This window comes from Nicotiana tabacum, chromosome 12 (assembly GCF_000715075.1).
Source record: "Nicotiana tabacum cultivar K326 chromosome 12, ASM71507v2, whole genome shotgun sequence".
In the NCBI taxonomy this organism is placed as follows: domain Eukaryota; kingdom Viridiplantae; phylum Streptophyta; class Magnoliopsida; order Solanales; family Solanaceae; genus Nicotiana; species Nicotiana tabacum.
In genome coordinates, this window is record NC_134091.1 from 18997820 (window position 1) to 19019047 (window position 21228).

At 36.2% G+C, this 21228-nt stretch overlaps 2 protein-coding genes and 1 non-coding gene across 7 annotated transcripts; 2 read left to right on the top strand and 1 right to left on the bottom strand.

Moving 5' to 3' along the window:
* Positions 1–9169: 9169 nt before the first annotated feature.
* LOC107800602 (protein TIC 22, chloroplastic) lies at positions 9170–14168 on the top strand. Of its 4 annotated transcripts, none has more exons than XM_016623796.2 (9): positions 9170–9640; positions 9906–9968; positions 10934–11008; positions 11533–11583; positions 11777–11836; positions 11948–12010; positions 12875–12910; positions 13661–13841; positions 13922–14168. In XM_016623796.2, the coding sequence occupies exons 1-8, from the start codon at positions 9221–9223 to the stop codon at positions 13751–13753; spliced, it is 861 nt and encodes a 286-aa protein (XP_016479282.1). In that variant the 5' UTR covers positions 9170–9220; the 3' UTR covers positions 13754–13841; positions 13922–14168. The 4 variants fall into 4 exon arrangements, with proteins under 4 accessions (XP_016479282.1, XP_016479283.1, XP_016479280.1 ...); XM_016623797.2 differs by having other exon boundaries at positions 13926–14168; XM_016623794.2 differs by having other exon boundaries at positions 13661–13831.
* A 1738-nt stretch (positions 14169–15906) lies between these two features.
* LOC107800600 (UDP-glucuronate:xylan alpha-glucuronosyltransferase 2-like) lies at positions 15907–20291 on the top strand. 2 transcript variants are annotated; one of them, XM_075226199.1, is made up of 4 exons: positions 15907–16405; positions 16949–17591; positions 18931–19338; positions 19494–20291. In XM_075226199.1, the coding sequence occupies exons 1-4, from the start codon at positions 16235–16237 to the stop codon at positions 20018–20020; spliced, it is 1749 nt and encodes a 582-aa protein (XP_075082300.1). In that variant the 5' UTR covers positions 15907–16234; the 3' UTR covers positions 20021–20291. The 2 variants fall into 2 exon arrangements, with proteins under 2 accessions (XP_075082300.1, XP_075082301.1); XM_075226200.1 differs by having other exon boundaries at positions 16272–16410.
* Positions 17865–17937, bottom strand: TRNAR-CCU (transfer RNA arginine (anticodon CCU)). The gene has a single exon. It is a non-coding gene; the product is annotated as a tRNA-Arg (tRNA).
* Positions 20292–21228: the final 937 nt, after the last annotated feature.

A 21228-nucleotide genomic window follows, 5' to 3' on the forward strand; every position in this document is an offset into this window, starting at 1 on the left:
CTATAATAACGGCGTCAGAAGACTCAACCTCAGGCCTGGTTGGAAAAGTATAACACCGGGACTGGGGCCCACCACCCTGAACTACGTCCCTGGGACGGCCTCTAGCTAGCTGGTCTCCACCTCTAACGACCTGACCTCCACCTCTAACAGTCTGGCCCCTATCTCTAGCTGCTTGATCCCTGCCTTTGGCTGGCTGAGCAAGTGGTGCAGCAAATGGTGCCGGAACCATGGCACGAGAACCCTGATGTTGTGAGTTGCCCGATGTCCGAGGGCAAAATCTAGCAATGTGCCTCGGATCACCACAAGTATAACAAGACCTCGGCTGTTGTGACTGTTGGCCGTGAAACTGACCCTGTCGACCTGAGTAACCACCCTAAAAACTCTGGAGCGGAGGTGCACTAATAGGGTTAGTGGTGCACTGTAGGCTAGCTGGTCGGAATAATGCATCTGAGGGGCACGTCCTCCTGAGGCACCATGGGATGCCTGGAGTGCTGAATGAAATGGCCTGGGAGGATGGCCTCTGCCATAAGTACCCCAGCCTCCAGATGAGGCTCCATTGAATCCACCGGAGTGACGGGGCCTCTTATCAGACCCATGACCACTCCCCTGAGCTAAAGCCATCTCGACTCGCCTGGAAATATTGGCAGCCGCCTGAAAATAAATCTCACTCCCAGTCTTCTTAGCCATATGCAATCTGATAGGCTGAGCAAGTCCATCAATAAACCTCATCACCCTCTCTCTCTCTCTCTCTCTCTCTCTCTCTCTCTCTCTCTATAGGAAGTAGAATAAGAGCATGACAGGCCAAATCCACAAAACGGGTCTCACACTGAGTAATAGTCATACTGCCCTGCTGGAGATGCTCGAACTGACGGCGATGCTCCTCCCTCAATTTGATAGGGAGAAACTTCTCTAGGAAGAGCTGAGAAAACTGGTCCCAAGTAAGAGCAGGCAACCCAGCTGGGCTGGTCAACAAATAATCTCTCCACCATTTTTTGGCGGAACCATTCATCTGAAATGCAGCAAAATTGACCCTATTAGTCCCCACTATACGCATGTTCCGTAGAACCTCGTGATAACTATCGAGATACTCCTGGGATCCTCAGAAGGAGCACCACTGAAGTGAACTGGAAAGAGCTTGGTGAACTTGTCCAATCTCCATAAAGCCTCAGAAGATATAGCTCACCCATCTTCGGTATGTGCCGCAACAACCGGCTGAACTACTCTGACAGGCTGAGCTGCTAGAGCCTGATACTGGGGAGCTATCTTCTCCGGAACGGGAGTAGTGGGAGTCTGGGCTCCTCCTCCAGCTTGAGAGACGGCTGGTGCCATAGGAAATGAGCCAGTCTGGGCCACACTCTCCATAAGGCCCACCAAACGGACCAAAGCATCCTGAAGTCACGACCCAGAATTTCCACCGCCGGGACCGTAATGGCGCCTAACATTTCACTTACTAGGCAAGCCAACGTTAGAAAATCATTAAACCAATCCTTATTCCATTCAGTAAATAACAACAAATTAGCTAAGATGGAATATAGTGAGTGCGGAATAATATAAGAAAAATTGCATTAATTACTACCACGCGGATATGGAGTCACAATTCACGAACTTCTAAGATTTCATTACAAGTAAATATCTAAAGGAAATACAATTGTTTTCGATACAAATGAAAAAGTAAAGGAAATGCATAGAAGGGGCCGCCAGGGCCTGCAGACGCCAACAGGACTACCTTGGGTCTCCAAACAGATCAAGCCAGCAGCAAGACTCAGGGTCAACTCGGTCTGTTACCAAAATCTGCACAGAAAGTACAAAGTGCAGTATCAATACAACCGACCCCATGTACTGGTAAGTGTCGATTTTAACCACGACGAAGTAGTGACGAGGCTAGGACAAGACACCTACAAATAAACCTGTACAATAACAACAATTAAAGAAGCAAGGCAAGAAATATTGGGAAGGGAACATGCTGAGGGGATTACATGGCAAGGAATCACAATAGGAATGAGAACATGATCAATCGATATATCTTTGACAGAAAGAAACAAGTAAACAGAGTAAAGGAAAGTGCATGACATCACCCTTCATGCTTTTACTCTCAACCTCACCATAAGAAACTATAGGAAAGTGCACGACATCACCCTTCGTCCTTTTACTCTCAAGCTCACAATAAGAAACAATAGAAACAATACGGCATCACCCTTCGTGCATTAACCCTCTCATAACATGGCACTGCATCACCCTTCGTGTATTATCACTCACTCACAAAATATTGCACGACATCACCCTTCGTGCTTTAACACTCTCCCTCACCAAGACAATGAACAGTAACAACAGGGAGATAGAAATATCAAGAACAAGTCTTACTTCAACATTCAATTCCACGTTACTAACCTCAACTTTGAGTCAATACTCAATCAATACCAATTTCCGTAAAACATAATAAGAGTTATTCAACATAACGAATAGCTAGTTTAATCATGAACAATATGATCAAGGAATACCACAATTACAATAATAAGACTCACTCGCGTTGTTATGACTCGACAACAACGCATAAGTACTCATCACCTCACCTATACGTTGTACTCAACATACAAACACGTAGCAAATAAGCGAATAATACCTAATCCCTCAAGCCAGGGTTAACCATGATACTTACCTCGCTCCAACGGCCAAATTCAAAGTTCAATCACAACTTTTCCTTTCACACAAGCCTCCGGACCAATAGAATCTAGTAAATCATCAACCAATGATTCAATTTAAGCTTTAGGAACTACCCATGATTGCAAGGAATTCAATTTAGGCCATTTTTGGAAAAGACAACAAAAGTCAACACCCAGACCCGCCTGGTCCAAACCCGAAATTCGGACAAAAACCCGATTACCCATTCTCCCCCGAGTCCGAATATATAATTGGTGTTAGAATCTGACCTCAATTTGAGGTCTAAATCCCCAAATTTCGAAATCCCTAGTTTCTACCCAAAAATCCCCAATTCCACCATGAAAACCTTAGATTTTAGGTTGAAATCTTGTAAAATGTAGTGAAAGATTGAAAGAAACTAGTTTAGAGTCACTTACCTATGATTTGGGGAAGAAATGGTCTTTGGAAAATCGCCACTTGTGTTTTAGGTTTTGAAAATTTGGGAAATGAATCAAAAATCCTGTCCAAAAGTCATTTTGATCAGTTGTAGATGTCGCATTTGCGACTTGGGCTTCGCAAATGCAAAGCCCGCAAATGAGAGAAAAATATCACAAATGCGAACTCCTCGTATCTCTGTTGCCTTGGCAAATGCGAACCATTTGTTCGCAATTGCGAACATTGAACCATCGCAAATGCGACAGAAATCTCGCAAATGCGAGAATCCCAATCCCAGTCCATCTTGGCAAATGCAAACAATCGTTCGAAAATGCGGCCTGTGATGATCGCAATTGCGATCCTGAACTTCGCAAATGAGAAGGACCCCTTCCAACCCCACTTCTCGCAAATGCGAAGCTTCTTCGCAAATGCAATGCTCGCATTTGCGAAGTCTGCAGACCTGAAGCACAGCAGCTATGATTTCTATGTTCAATTCACTCCGTAGCCTATCCGAAACTCACCCGAGCCCTCGGGGTTCTAAACCAAAAGTGCACACAAGTCTAAAAATATCATATGAACTTGCTCGCGCGATCGTCAAAATAACACCTAGAACTACAAATTTAGCATAAATTCAAATGAAATTTTGAAGAAAACTTTGAAACTTCTACTTTCTCATCCGGACATCCGAATCACGTCAAACCAATTCCGTTTCTCATCAAATTCTACAGATAAGTCTTAAATATAATAATGAACCTGTATCGGGTTCCAAAACTAAAATACGGACCCGGTACTAACAATGTCAAACATCAATCAATTCTTAAAGACATTAGATTTTCAGGCTTTTTAATTTTCATCAAAAATTCATAACTCGAGCTAGGGACCTCCGAATTCGATTCCGGGCATATGCCCAGGTCCCATATTTCATTACGGACCCACTGAGACCGTCAAAATATGAGTCCGGGTCCATTTACTTAAAATATTGACCGAAATCAACTAAAATCGACTTTTAAGGCAAAAAAAATTATTTTCATCAATTTTCAACATAAAATCTTTTCGGAAACAAGCCCGGACTGCACACGCAAATCGAGGAGGATAAAAATAAGATTTTTAAGGCTTAATAGCGCAGAATCGAGTTCTAAAACATGAGATGACCTTTTGGGTCATTACACCATTAATGGGAGGCTAATAAAAAGTCACATGTCAATTTTAGAACAAAACTAATAATTAAGTCTTTATCTTCCTTTCAATATTTTTGTTGTTTGTTCTTTTGCTCTTACAGTAATACTTCAATTTATTTATGAATAAAAGGAAAAATGTGAAAACAAATAAAACTCTTTTAGTTACTATATTTCAAACACATAAACAGTTTTATATATCAAATGCACGGTGTGGAAGAGCAATTTATATTTTTTTTTCTTTTTTAACAATTCATATAGCTTTATTTATTTCGTCTTCCTTTTTGTTAAAGTAATTCCTATAGCTTTTTATATCCATGAATGTTTCGATGTTTTTCTTTTCTTTTTGTTTGTTTCCATAACTATAGAATTCTATATGATATCTGCATCTTTATAGAAAATTGATACAATTTTTAATTATCTTAATAAATCCCTACTTTTTCTTTTTTCATATTTGTCTAGACAAAGGAAACTACTTAGCCGGAGATGAAACAATTAAAGATTTATAGCAAAATTGAATTGAAGATTGCCATATAAGAGTCAAACTAATTTTGTTTTTAAAAACTAAGATTTTCATTAAATTGGATTCCATATCAGTTATATTTTCTTATTTGAAAATATCCTCCTAAACTCACTTTTAAAATGCCAAGTGGCTTTTTAATAGCTTGCCACTTGGCTTAACCATAATGCTAATTATATATGGTAACTTTATTTCTTTAATAAATATAAGATTTATCGGGACAAAATAAACTACTTAGCCGGATATGAAACAATTAAAAGTGTTGGTATTTGGAGGTTTTATATCAAATTTGATATCATTTGGAGCAGATTTGGTGTGGTTTGATGGAAGTTGAAATTATAATTTCGAAGAACACTTTGTTATGCAACACAAAAAAATTATGCCGATCAGCTAGACTTTGATGAACAATTTAACAGATAGGTAGAGTAAAGATACCACAAAGTCATACCAATATGATAGACTTTGGTGAATAATTGAACAAGCATAGAATTATGCTAAATGGTTAGAGTTTGTGAACAATCTAATAAATTGTCACGACCCAATTTCACATATAGGTCGTGATGGTGCCCAACTTCACAGCTAGGCAAGCCGACTAGTGAGTTACACAAATATTAAATTTCTTAAATAATTATATGATTTATTAAACCCTTCATACTTGCAAATAAATTAAAACAAAATAAGAAATATGAAAAGATCTGATTAATTAAAAACCAAGAAAAATTAATTAAATTCAAAATTCTACTAGTGTGTGCGCAAAGACCTGGTGTCACAAGTGTATGAGCATCTAGTAGATTATACAAAATTTCTAAATATTGTCTGAAATAAAGTAGACAGAATACAAATGCAAGAAGAGGCATTAGTTGCTGCAGAACGGCTCAAAAAGGCAGCTCACCACTAAGACTCGGGATGACATGGGTATGCATCGGTAGGTCCAACTATAGCACATGTCTCAGGTCATGAACAAAAAAGTGCAGCAAGTGTAGCATGAGTACGTAAACAACGTGTACCCAGTGAGTATCAAGCCTAATCTCGAAGAAGTAGTGACGAGAGGTCGACATTGACACTCACTATAGGCCAATAAAATTTAAAAGTAGAATATTTAAAAAAGCATGATTCATGTGAACAACAATAATTCCCTTAACAACAGAAATAATTATTTCATTAAATTTCGATAATTTTTCAATTTATCAATTAGCCTCACAAGCTGCAATTAAAATATCAAGGTATCGTGTAATTATTATTATTAGGTACGATGTCTGCCGAGGTCGTACGACCCAATCCAGAGTGTCGTGTATACTGCCAAGGGACGTGCGGTACGATCCATAGATGCATCTATACTGCCGAGGCGTTCAGTCCGCTCCACAAGAAAGGAGGACATTTTCTTATGTACCTTCGGAATGAGAATATATATATTATAAGATTAATACAAGAGGATATACAAATTTCAATCAACAGTTAAAGATTTTTCACAAAAATTCAAGTACGTGAAATTTTAGTCTTTTACTATTTTCTCTAACAATTTACAATATAGTTCCAACACTTTAGTTAAATAAAGGATACAATTATCACACGTAATTCATGATTTGAGTCCTAAACTACCCGGACTTAGCATAAATAGTAGCTACTTACGGACTCTCATCACCTCGTGCGTACGTAGCCCCTACAATTAGCAATAATTATTAATTTAAATTACCTATGGGGTAAATTCTCTCTTACGAGGTTAGACAAGAGACTTACCTTGTCTCAAGCCCACTTCCCGATCACAACGTCGCGTTAAAGTCTCAATTCAATGCCGAAAATTTCGAAACTATCCAAATGTTATACATAATAATTAATACATACTCAATAATTCAAAATTAGGCTATTGATTTAACTACCCAACCCAAAATGATAAAATTCTTAAAATTCACCTCGTGCCCACATACCCGGATTCCGAAAATTTTCGGAGGAAAACGTTACCCATAATTTCAAGAACTCAAATATACAATTTTCATTCAATTCCATAACCATTTTCGTGGTTAAAATCTCATTTTTATATAAATCTAGGTTTTTCATGTAAACCCTAGACTTTCAAGATTTACAGGTTATAACCTACCCATATTCTATGTATTTAACTCAAAGTGTGTAGAATTAACTTACCTTCAAGTTGCTAGTTGAAATCCCCTCTCAAAAAGCTCAAAAAGCGCCCAAGAATGAATGAAATAGGGTTAAAAATGGTGAAATCCCTTTTTTAAGACATTCTGCTCAGCACTGTCGGCCCCTTCTTCGCGAACGCGACAGAGGCCTCGCGTTCGCGAAGGCAAAATTCCACAGCCTCAAAAATGCCCTTCGCGAACGCGACAAGGGTCTCGCGAACGCGAAGGCTTTCCTGGCCTGCCCTTCGCGAATGCGTAGGGTAATTTCACCCCTACCCCAGTCCTCCTTTGCGAACGCGTAGGCCAAAAATCCCGAGCTTCACGAACACGTCACCCTCCACGCGAACACGAAGGGAAATTGCCTAACTACCATTTTTCTTTCTTCACGAACGCAAGGGTTCTTCCGCGAATGCGAAGGTTCTTCCGTGTTCGCGAAGAAGGAAACCAGAACTGGAATTTCTATTTTTTCCAACTTAGCCCCGGGTGGTTCAAAACTCACCCGAGCCCCCCGGGACCCCGTCCAAATATGCCAACAAGTCTGTAAACATAACACGGACTTGTTCGAACTCTCAAAATACGTAAATCAATAACGAAACTAAGAATCATACCCCAAAACTGAATTGGATCAAAATATGAACTTCAAGTTTGTAAATTCCTCCGAACGCACCGAATCATACTTATACTACCTGGAATGACACCAAGATTTGCGTGTAAGTCTTAAATCACCATACGGAACTATTCCTAAGCTCGAAATTTCAAACGGGCCTCAATTACTCCAAAACCTACTCCAAACCAAATTTAAAGAACCTTAAACCTTTAAATAATTAATTTTCATTATTAAGCACCGAAACGCTCCCGGTTTCTCCAAAATCCGATTCGAATATACGCCTAAGTCCAAAATTATCATACAAATCTATTGGAACCGTCAAATCCCTATTTCGGGGTCGTTTTCTTAAAATGTTGACCGAGGTCAAACTTAGCCTTTTAAAGACAAACTAAGGAACCAAGTGTTTCGATTTCAACCCGAACACTTTCAAATTTCGAACCAACTGTCCCCACAAGTCATAAATTAGTAAAAGCACATACATGGAGTTTTATTTAGGGGAACGTGGTTTTAAAAGTCAAAATGACCGGTTGAGTCATTACATAAATAGATCGAACGCAGTTAAACAAAGTCATGCCAATATAGTAAAAGTTTTACGAACAATTGAACAATCATAACGTAATGCCAACTAGATAGAATTTATGAATAATTAATAATATGGTAGAATAAATATAATATAAAATCTACCAATCCAATAAAAATTCTCTAACAACCAATAAATGTGTGTGGGATCAAGGGTCATTTTTTAAATATTTTCATAAACGAAGACAATATTTAAATATCAGCGCCCATATAGCCTTATAGAACTATTCGCAGTTACCAGGGTAGAAATATTGGGATCTTTACACAAATGGCCAGCAATATTCATTGTTGATTCTTTTCTAGCCATATACATAGTTTATATATTGATTATACATATTTAAACACATATAATACAAAAATTATGCATATATTATACCTCTACCAGCTATTTTTAGTTTAAGCGATTGGGTAGATAACTAGTTGGGTTAATTCTTCAAATATTGGGTGAAATTCAGAAATAGCCAGATTTACAAGTGGTAATTAAAAAATAGCCACAATTTCAAAAGTAATCGAAATTTAGCCACTTTTTATGTAAAGATAAATCTGAATGAAAATATTGTTCAAAATCCGGAAAATATTTCAGTATAATATACTGGACTTGCAACATAGTATACTGGACTTTTAACATAATATACTGGAGTTCCAGTATAATATACTGGACTTCCAGCATAATATACTGGAGTTCCAGTATAATATACTGGTCCGGCATAATATGCTGGAAGTTCATACACAAGTGCTCCAATCTCCAATATATTATGCTGGAACTTTCCGTGTGTTGGAGTTCCATCATAATATGCTGGAAGTTCAGATACAGGTGCATCAATCTCCAGTATATTGTGCTGAAACTTTATGTGTTGCAGCAAAATATTAGCTATTTTTTAATTACCAGTTCAAAAAGTGGTTAGCCCGTGCTATTTTCACTCAAATATTTTTGCTAACTAATGTCTAAGATACTCAATCCCCAAAGCCTGACTCAGCCCAGTGGACAAACAATAATGGGTTTTTGGAGATGGGTTATGTAGATCCAACGACAGCTGGACTTAATGATAAACCCAGGTAGAACTGAAGCCCAAACTTGAAATATGAAAGCCTTCTTCTCCGAATTCCGTTCCCCCCTTCTCACTGAACAACAATGGAGTCCAAACCCTCAATCGGATTCGGACCCTCCAGTAGTCCTCTGCTCTCTCTTTCCACCTTCGTCCACCAACACTGGTCCCGACTCGGTGCCGAACTCGCCACTCGTTTCGACGAAGCCAAACGGCTGACTTCAAAATTCGCCGCCGACTTTATTCCGCCGCCGCCGCCGCCGCTGCCGGCATCGCATTCTTATCCTCTATCTCTTCCATTCGCCTCTGTGTCGCAGCGTCAAGATAAGGTCACTAAAAACGCTGGTTTGAGCTCAGACTATGTGGCTAAGACACTAATTGGAACATCTGTATACACTGTTAGCAATTCTAACAATGAATTCGTGCTCATTTCGGACCCTAACGGTGCTAAATCAATCGGATTATTGTGCTTCCGTCAAGAGGATGCCGAGGCATTTCTCGCTCAGGTTCACTTCATATTTTGTTCATTCTATAGACTTCTTGTTAACTTCATATTGTTTAGCATTGGAAGATTGCCTTTAAGTTATGTAGTAATATTTAGTAGTATTAGAATGTAATAGAGCGGGATAGATACATAAGATAGCAGACCTGATTATGCTGAGCTTATTAGTTTGCGATTTTGAGGTGTAGTTTTGGATAATTGATATAGAAATTATCGTTAGACAATGGAAGGTTAGTTTTGCGGAGAAATAAACTGCGAGGTTTTTTCAGGTACGGTTGCGGAAGGGGGAAGTTAGAGGTGGAGCTAAGGTAGTTCCACTGACACTTGATCAGGTGAATGTTTTTGTACTTTTGCTTTAAATTTTTCTTTCCAATATATACTATCTGCTTTTGGTATTTTTATAGGCACTTTTTACAAGTTCGTAGGTTCAATAGACAAAGATAGCATACTTTATGCGTGGATTACTTTATAGAGAATGCCTTTTTATTGTGTAAAGTTTGAACTTTAGCAAAATATGAGGACTCTGAGAATGTGGTAATATGTATGGTATTAGTGATGAACAAATATTTGTGTCTAGTGCTCATCAAGATTGATTGGTGAAAGTGATGATATAGTTATATGTATATATTGAATCTTGTTCTGTGCTTATTTGAGATTTTCTTCTTGCAAGAATGGGTACAAAATTTGATGGTTTTTAAATTGTGTATTAGTCAAAAAAGAATCGGATTCGAATATAGATACCGATCCTAACTTGTTTGGGATTGACATATAGCTGATTGATTGAGTCAAAACAGACCCTGCATCCTATTTTGCAATAGGCAAAAATTTTCAAAGGTGTCCCTTGAGTCAAGGCTCAGTTAGATTACCTGGCCTCCACAGGGTTAACAATTTCATTGAGCCATTTCCCTTTACCTTTCTGTTTAGTGATTTGTTCACATTTTTACATCTTTAAGATAAGGCGTTTGCATTGTCAGACATTTCATATCTTGTATTCATAAGGGAAAAAGATCATATCATACACTTTTTTGTGCCTCAGACTTATGATTAGGCCCATTTAATATCTCTTCTTCAGTTATTAAACTAAAAAGGAAAAATTGAAGCCTAATTTATGAATGGAAGACATTTTTAATCTCTACTTAACAGGTCCAGTTACATTAAGTAATCTATTGCAACTAGTTGCAGTTATCTGTATGTCCAAGAATTTCTTATTTTGTTTTTCCATTTCTTAGAGGTGTTACTAGACACTAGTATCATATTTTGATTGGTTACACCTACTTGGTTCTGTGTCAACTTGCAGGTTTATATGTTGAAGGTTGAAGGAATCACATTTCGATTTTTGCCAGATCCTGTTCAAGTTCAGAATGCAATAGAGGTTGTTATCCTCATTGGTCTTACTTAAATTTTGGGTCTGGGATCCTTGTAGTTTTCTCTGAATTCAGTAGTATTGCATAGGGTTCCTGTTCCGGTTGTGCAAGTGAAGTTATACTATATATTCATCTACATGTAATAATTTTAAGTGAAAGTACGCTGGCATGTAGTTTTGACTAATGAACAGATGCAGTAAAATTGATTGCAGCCCACCAATTCTGAATGTCACTGACCTGCCCTTGCCTTTTTTTTTTTGCTGATAAACTTAAGATTTCCAAAATGGAGGTCCTCCCAAGATATGAACTCGGGTTACTGACATGCCTTGTACGTAGGCTCTTGCTCGCTAGCCTAGCAGATTTTGATTCTAGCGATGCATAGATTACTAATGGCTTCACGTCCACTGCCACCTGATCTCTGTCTCCTTCTCCTCCTCTTAACAAGGAAAAAATCTCTTTTTCATAAACATGTTCATTTTAATGTGTGCTTAATAAATCTGTTCATTTTAACATTGACTTTTTACTGTGACAGTTAAAAGCTTCTGATGTAAAGACTGGATTTGATGGAGTCCCTGTTTTCCAGGTACCATATAAACTTCTTTGCCAACTATATGCTAGAAAACCTATGAGAATTATATACTCAGCCTGTGTATTTTTTAGAATTACGAACTTCACTCACTGCAAAGTTTCTTATGGAAAATTTATATATTGAGGGAGGACTGTACTGAATATGGTTAAACTCCACTTAATTCTTTAGATTTTTTTATCTCCTGCAGTCTGACCTCCTAGTTGTGAAAAAAAGAAACAGGCGATACTGTCCAATATACTTTCGAAAGGTATGTTGGTTTAGCATCTTGAAATGTAGAATGTAATTATATCTTGTACAGTCAGAAGATATAAAAAAATTTCATGATGGTTATCAATTGAATTCATTTGTTGGTATGCAGGAAGATATAGAAAAGGAATTATCGTCAAGGGCATCTAGAGGAGGTGCTTCTCAGCACATTATGGTATCATAATCACTCTTTCTATTTGCTTTCCAATAGGGCATGCAGATAGTTTTAGAATGTTCAAAAATTGTAAAAGGTGAATGTAGAATGTCTTTGAGATTTTTAAATAAGTTTCTTGGAGTAAATTTTATTGGCATAATCTTTCTTTTATCAAGCTTAGCATTGTCTGAATCTCCAAAGATGCTTTTTTAATAATTATGCATAGTTTGTTTCATTCCCTGCACTGTTCACTTCCATAAGTGTGTTCTTTTTCTTTTGTTTTTTTTGGGGGGTTTTTTTTGGGGGGGGGGGGGTATGTTGTGTGTTGTAATTTTCTCCCTTTTTTCGTTTGAGGCATGCTGGTAGAAGTAAAATTGCTGGAAAATTCTTTCCAAACTAAAGGTGTGGAGAGGATTTTTAAATTTGAGTTCACATGCAACAAGTTCCATTTGGAGAGCATAACATATTAAATTTAGCATGCAATGGAGAGGATTAACAGTTGAAAGTCCTATTTTTAAAGTAGTTACTTGAAATATAGAGCTACGTTTCCCTAGTTATTTATAACGTTAATATAAAATCTCCTACATCAGTTATGAGAAGGAAATGGAGCTAATAACCCTGAAAGAGGTTTGATGAATGCGAAGGACATTAACATTGTGCTGTTTAAAAATCCTCTCTATGTAACTAAGCTATCAAAAGAACAGTGTTCCTGTTCTTTTCTAAAGATTCCTATTGGACTTACTATCTCAGGCTTGTCCATGAAAGGCCTATGTTTGCTGGCTTTTCTGCATTCGTCAAGTTTTTTGTTGTTTGATCTGCCATTGTTAATTAACAAGGCACTATAGCAGCTAGCGTTAAACTAGTATTCTTTTTCCTCATTAACAGGTGGGGAGTTTGGAAGACGTCCTTAAAAAAATGGAGGTAGGTGCTTGGACATTTTATATGTTGTTAGGATTTAATATTTTAAAAGGTTTATTATACTTTGAATTATTTGTCTCCTTGCTTCTGTTTGCACCAATAACATTTGTTCTCGCACTACACACCTTGTAATGATGAACTTTCGCACCATTGAGTTCAGATAATTGATGTCATATTGATCAATCAATTACGTCTCCCCCAGAAACTTGTTGGGGAACCAATATGATAATTATTGATTTCAGAAAAAGAAAGTAACATGACTAATCTACCAGAATACATGACTAATCTACCAGCTTCAACCCCCCTCCCATTCTTTTCTGAAGAAATGAAGATAATACCAAAAATTAAATGCTGCAGTCTATACTGTCAAAAGATGTTTGCACATTGTTAAATTTGTTCCTTGCTGGAAATTGTAAGGAAGAATTGGAGAATAAAAACACAGGCATCATTTCTCAATCTTTATGCTCTTTCTTATTGTTTGATTGTTTTAAGTTTATGTTGAGTTTGGTACTGGGCCAATATGGTTCTGGGGAAAGGGACACACGTGCAGGAGGGGTAAATTATAAGGGATGAAGCTGATCCTCAAAATTTAAATTTCAAATGGTCTATAGATGAAATATTCTGTGAGTTAAAATCTTAAAGATTTTTTATTCTATCCTTTGTTAAAGCAAAAACAACACCATTCTAACATGGTACCCTCCTCCCCTCCCTTGTCGTTTACTTCTCTTAGCTTCTCTGTATTTCCCGTGGCAGATAAGTCAGAGACATTCTGGCTGGGAGGACCTTATTTTTATTCCTCCAGGCAAAAGCCATTCACAGCACATTCAAGATGTCGCAAAAGCATGAATTTCTTGGAACCGACTTCTGTTGGAAACAAATCAAAATAGAGGCAGGTGCACTTGGTCGACCAGAAAATTCTAAATAGTTAAGCTCCGTATGCTTTCTCCCTCTGACTTGTTTTATCAACTTTTCATGGGTTTCTAGAAGCAATTACTAATTTCTTGATATGCTCAGGTAGTGCTGGGATAGCTTAAAGATACACGAAGGATCAAGTCTTGCTTGAAAATTTAATGAGGGAACAACTAACATGTATACATAAAAAGTCAATGAGTTGGTAACTGGAGGCATAATTTACTCGGTGTCATATGTACATTGCACTGTTTAAATTGTTGAATTATGTTTTGCTCTTGTGCTATAACTTCTATCAGATTTACGATGTCAACTTTTTTTTGGTAATATGTCCATTATTTCATTCTCTTCCAGTAATTCCATTGGATGCCGATTGATTAGGAGATCATTATTATCTAATTGTTGTACGTTACTCAATCTCAAATGACAGTGCCTAGTCATTTTACATTATCCCAGGATGCTTTGCACACTTTCACCCACCTTTTTTTTCATTTTGAGAGAACGAGAAAAATATGGACCTTTTTATGGTACCCTGAGTTGGGGACGAAAATATGTATAGACGTGTACTCATAGGTTTCAGTAAAATTATATCTAAAAACCACTAGCTGTACAACCAATTATATAGTTGAGCACGCTGATTTATACATAAACTGTTTTTGCACCCTCTAACTGCTCCTCGAAGGTTGAAAGACAAGAACCAACTGCTGGCGCTGATGGAGTAAAGATAAATGAAAGGTCTCTTCTGAATTTATATAATATGTAATGAACAAGGGCAAAAATGAACAATTTGATGAATGTACCGGCTTTCTTTGCATTTAAGGTTACTTTTGGACCAGAGCTGACGACAAGTGTCATCAAGAGATGTCGCGGCTAACAATTGGACTCTTGTTTTCTTTTCATTCATTTTGGTCAGTCCTTTTTTAACCTTTTCAATACTTCTCTCCGGAAAAAAGTTTTTGTGATAATTGTGTTGTCAGAAGCCTTTTGAAACGGAAAACATTATGTGATGCAGTCAAAATGTCTTTGCAACTTTTTGGTTTGTCAAAAAGAACTACAATGGTTGCTTTTTAATTCTAAATTCTAAAAAACAGTGATATTGAAAAACCTCTAGAAACCAGAGGGATATTAATAGTATTATTTACTTCAAAGAGAAGAGAAAGTTCGACTCATCCGCAACTAAGTTCCTTCAATTAATATAGTTTATAATGTTGTTAACAACCTAGTTTTGATCATTTCCTTTCTTGTTAAAATAGGAAAAGGAGGATGATAACAAGGGTGAGCTGGGTATTAGTTCCAATATTTGGTGCCCCGTTATGTGATAATAATCATTGAAAGGGTTGACAATTTGACATTGAGTACAACAATGATTTTCTATCGTAATATCTCTAGTTTGGTCGACATGGCAATCTTTTGTTTTGGTAAGGAGTGGTTATCCCCACCTAAAGCCTATTAAATTCATTTGTTCAGGACGATCATTTTTTTTATTTAAAAAAAAAAAATACAGAATATAGAATATTAGTTGTCGAAATGTGTATAAAATCAAGTATTGGTGCGACCTTGCGATTTCGTAACGGCTAAAAGCGACATTTGCTTGTTCATAGGACATTGACAGGGCAGCTAAACAAGTTGTTGGCAGACGCCTCTCCTTTTAGCTATAAGTTTTCCAAATATTTCAAATCGTGGATTTTCAAAAACAAGTTATTTATAATAATTGTCTTCTCAAGCTAACAATATTTACTGCCAGCGGCAAACCTATATGAAAAGATAACAAGAATATTTATCTTGTATGCACCGACGATATTGTAATTACATTTTAACCTTTATAACAGATAATTGCCTATTTTTTAGATTACTAATCTCGTTTTTTATGAGTAGTTATCTTTTTAGGTGATTCGATTAATGTATAAATAGAAAGTAAACTCAACCATTAAAGGAGGGTAATGCTTGCCCTTCCCTTAAAGAAAAGCAAATTGACTATACGGTCATTATCACCTCGGTGTCTTGGCGATTAAGGGATGGGTATTTGAGGAAAATTATACGACAGCTTTTTTACAAGATGAAGAATAAAAGGAACAACACTTAAAACATATGGCAAACAATTAAAATTCCTTAATTTAGTCCGACCCTTATAGTGATCTCCAAGGGAAGGAAATCTAAAAAGACAAAGAAACAACACTTGGAGCTTTTCTAGTAGTTCTAATTACTTATCCCCTAATCTTTTCATAATTAGGCAACCTCTCTGTCTCTAACAACTGCTGCCAAATCCCTTTTAAATATATGTTAATCACTCCAAATTAACTTATATACTACTAGTTTTTACTTGCTCACTACAATTATTAGCTAGAGAGAGTGAGAGTGTACATTTTATATAGCATAGGAACTAGAACTCTGGTTTCTACACTTGGGGTTTTTCTTGAAATGATGATTATGAAGTTCCTTCCTTCTAAAGCATTGATCATCAAAATCAACTTAGTTTTCTTGGCTTGCTTCTTAGTTGCATATGGTGCGCTTCTTCTCCGGCCATCAACTTCTGTTTACCACGAATATGCAGCATCCCTTGTATGTTCATTGCGCGAATGCCATCATAAGGTAAGGTGAGCTTTTTTTTTCCTTCTGTTTATTTTCTTTTTTCGGTCAACAACAATAATAACAAACCCGGTATAGTCCTACAAAGTGAGGTCCGTAGAGGGTAATATGTACGCATACCTTACCCCCTACCTTGAAGTAGAAAGGTTGTTTCCGATAGACCCTCGGCTCAAGGATTTTTTTCAGTTCGAGAACGGATAAATCAAGATTTATCTATTTGGAAAGAGAAAAATCCATGAGGCATTTATGCTTTGTTATATACCTGGAGTAACATGATCAATAAGGATTCATATAACCAACCCAACTTATTTGGGCATGAGGCATATTTATCGTTTGTTATAAGTTACACCGTAACGATTTTAGTTACAATATAAGTTTAGTTTAACATGCAATAGCATGTTAGTTCACATTTTTACCGGATCACTATTAATGCTTATCATAAAAATTTTCTGTAATTACCTTATAAGTTACTACTTTATTATGTAAAAAAAGATTTACATTGTCACTGCATGGAACTTAAAGTTCTTTTTTTCTTGATCTGAATAGGGTGAAGGTGGGATAAAGATGAAAGCAGTGCTAGAAGAAAGGTTGGTAGTGAATGAGGCAAAGGCAGAGAAGAAGATGGTGAAGCGCGAAAAGCCAAGTTTCTTGAATGAAATGGGGAGAGGAATGAAAATAGGAATGGTGAATATGGAAGGGGAAGATATTAGTGAATGGAAAGTTCACGGACAGATAATAAAAGTAAAATTCGAGAAAGTTTCAAAATTGTTAGAATGGAAAGAGTTATTTCCAGAATGGATAGATGAAGAGGAAGAAATGGATGGAACTGAATGTCCAGAAATACCCATGCCAGATTTTAATAGCTATAGTTATATGGACATGATAGTAGTGAAATTGCCATGCAAATATCCAGAAGAAGGGTGGGGAAGAGATGTTTATAGGCTACAAGTTAATCTTGTGGCAGCAAATTTGGCTGTGAAAAGAGGAAAAAAGGGTTGGAATAATGGGAATAGGATGAAAGTTGTGTTCTTGAGTAAGTGTAGGCCAATGGTGGAGATGTTTAGATGTGATGAGTTAAAGCAAAGGGAAGGGAATTGGTGGTATTATGAGCCAGATATGGATAAATTGACGCAAAAAGTTTCATTGCCAATTGGTTCTTGTAAATTGGCTTTGCCTCTCTGGGGAAAAGGTACGTAAAAATTTCAAATTTTACTTGCTTTCATTTCCAAGTCTTTAATGTCTTCTTTTCTTGATCTTGTTGATGTTAGAAGTTGGTTGTAAATGGAAAAAGCATACGGTTAAATCATTATACATTATGTTTCCGACAATTAAAATAAGGACCTGCAAAACAGTTCTCTAAAAGAGTTTAAATTTTATACGGGTTAAAAATGTTTACAGTATCAAGTTTTATATGGTAATTACGGAAAAAAGGTATTAGGATGTTTCAAATCTAAAATTAAAACGCGCCAGGTAGGGGTCGAACCTACGACTTTCTGCTTAGGAAACAGACGCTCTATCCACTGAGCTACAGGCGCCCTTTTGAAAGGCGCAGTACTACGACTTTATAATATTGGTTTACTCCCTCCCTTTTACTTTATGTGGCAACATTTTTTTTTGTCCGTTCTAAAAAACGAATGAAACCTTTCTAATTTTGGTAATAATTCAACTTTAATTTAAACTTTTTATTTTATCATTAATAAGATTTATAGCCACATAAATATCTATGATTTGTTATAGATCACAAATTTCAAAAAATTTTATTTCTTTGTTAAATTTCGTGTCTATTCAAACTTTGCCACATAAAATGAAATTGAGGGAGCAATATTATTACATATTTTTTTCCCTTCACCTAGTTGTAATAATATTCTTACATTTCTTGGCAAGGTGATGAGACTACTAATATTGTTGACAACTAACTTGGCAAAGTTGATTTTGAGAGTTTGGTGCCAAAAGGAGGTTGAAAAGCATTATCCTGTTATTCAGTAAAATGTTTGGTAGGTTTAGAGAAATTAAGTATCTACTTGCATGTAGAAATACAAAATAGGCAGAAGTGTATTATGACAATTACACGACAGTGAAATAAATTACTCCATAATTTTTCTTCATACAAACTAAAGTCAACAAAAATAAGATTACCTTGCTCTCTTCACCTAATCAAGAAGCTAATAATACAGATTGATTGAACGTAAGATGCAAACTCAAATATTTAAGTGCACATGCTGGAGCTTTCAATTACTTCACTATCCTCCAATATTAATTTAATAATGATTTTTTAAAGTTTCCATACTGTATCGATAAAAAAAACATGTACTGTCATTGTACAACTCCCTATCCTATAACTTCATTAATTGAATATATATTATGACTACTCCTACGTTGTGACAGTTGATAATAACTAGCATTGACAGTGTATAGATTTTTTACGGTAAAATTTAATTTGTTATAGCTAATCAGCTTGTGAATTTTTTTACGTTAGTGCATAAAACAGGATTTTCTTTACAAAATATTTGACAAACATTTGATTCCAGAAATCAACGAGGTCTATGATATTTCCAACATTGAAAGCAGTACAAAAATATCAAGAAGAGAAGCCTACGCCACAGTTCTCCATTCCTCAGAAACATACGTTTGTGGTGCCATTACCTTAGCTCAGAGTCTTCTCCGAACCGGAACCAAACGTGACCTTATCCTTCTTCTGGACCGGAGTATCTCCAAGCCCAAACGAGCCGCCCTCATTAAAGCCGGCTGGAAACTCCGGTTTATCAAGAGGATTAGAAACCCTAAAGCTGAGAAAAACACGTACAATGAATACAATTACAGCAAGTTCAGGTTATGGCAACTCACTGACTATGAAAAGATCATCTTTATTGATGCCGACATCATCGTTCAGCGTAACATCGACCTTCTTTTCCATTTTCCTCAAATGACAGCTACAGGTAACACTTCACTATAAGGCTCGATATATATATATATATATATATATATATATATATATATATATATATATATATGTAAATAATCACTAACCTATATATATATGTATATATTGGATTGGGAATCCATAAATATTAAATCTTGAATCTATCTGCAGGTAATGATGCGTCAATCTTTAATTCAGGAATAATGGTGATCGAGCCATCAAATTGCACGTTCAACATGTTCATGCAACGTACAAAGGAGATTATATCGTATAACGGAGGTGATCAGGGTTTCCTAAATGAAGTATACGTATGGTGGCATAGGTTGCCTCGAAGGGTTAATTTCTTAAAGAATTTTTGGTCAAATAATTCTAACGAGGTCAGTGTTAAGAACCAACTATTCGGGGCAGATCCTCCAAAAGTGTACGCTATACATTATCTAGGGTTAAAGCCATGGGTTTGTTACAGGGACTACGATTGTAACTGGGATATAGGAGATCAACGTGTTTATGCTAGCGATGTCGCGCATAAGACATGGTGGAAACTCCATGACTCCATGGATGAGAGCTTACAGAAATGTTGTAAGTTGACAAAGCAGAGGAAAATTGAGTTAGAATGGGATAGGAACTTGGCTGGAAAAATGGGATTTAAAGATGAACATTGGAGGATTAATGTTACTGATCCTAGAAAATTCACTTGATTTTTCTGATCGTTTTCCCATTAAATTTTCTTTTCAGTTTTTTTCCCTTAAGACTTTGACAGTTATACTACTGCAGTAGTACTTTTGCACAGAGAATTTATGAACATGGCCTTTACACTATTTATTCATGTGTATAAAGGATACTTGTACTCCATTTTTGGAACATGAAAAATAGCTAGTATATCTCCCTTATTTCCTTCCGTTATGTACATTTTCTAAATGAAGTTAAACTCACGGTAATGTAGTAATATTTAATGTTATTATTTCTTCATATACTTCAAGGAATTCGTCACATTATCAGAGTGTGTTTCTCTCAACTTATACCCCATTCTTTCCTAATTTATATAACACTCGTTATCGAAAGGTCAAATATTTGACACAGTACCATTATGAATGTTATCATCATATGCAATTTATATACTTTTAAAAATTCAAATTTATTTAATTCTTCAATTTTCAAAGTACTTTGATTTGATATCTTTTAATTTGCATCAATAACTTCTCAACAATTAAGTCTTAACTTTATCTGTCTATCACATCAAATAGTACTCTCGTATAAAATGGGTCAGAATATTTATAACCATTTTAAGTAAGATGGGACTATTGAAATGTTATAAGGAAGATTACAAACCTTAGTGAAGTAAGACTTATTCCTATTGAATGACCACTTTAAGAAACTGTTTACACTGATCAGTTGGACTCGAGTTTCAAAATGGTATCATCGAACTTGTTTAATCTTTAAAGAAATTATGTGACACATGACTCATCATTGAAAAATGATTATGTACATGCCTAGTGTGGCCTCCAACTAGTGCATTTTCTTGTTCCCAACTACAACAATTCAAACTATAAACAAATCAAATATATTAAATTAAATTACATATGACAGATAAATACTTTAAAAAAAGACATGAACTTCCTATGGATGGGTTGCTATATTTAATTATTACTAGCATAAGCAACGTAGTGTAACTGATAAACTTTGAGGTCAAAGGAAAATGCAATTTTTCGCTCAGGAAAAAAATGCCTTTATTTAATAGGTGGCTTTGATTTTTTTTACCTTAGATTGTGAATTTTGCGTTAGCTAAAAGGTTTAATTGTTAGATAGATTAGTTTCAATGTTAGATGAAAAGCAAAGACCGTGTGATCAATCTTTGTTGTTGGGTAGAAGAAAAAGTAAAATTAGCTAAATGATTAGGGTGAAGGCC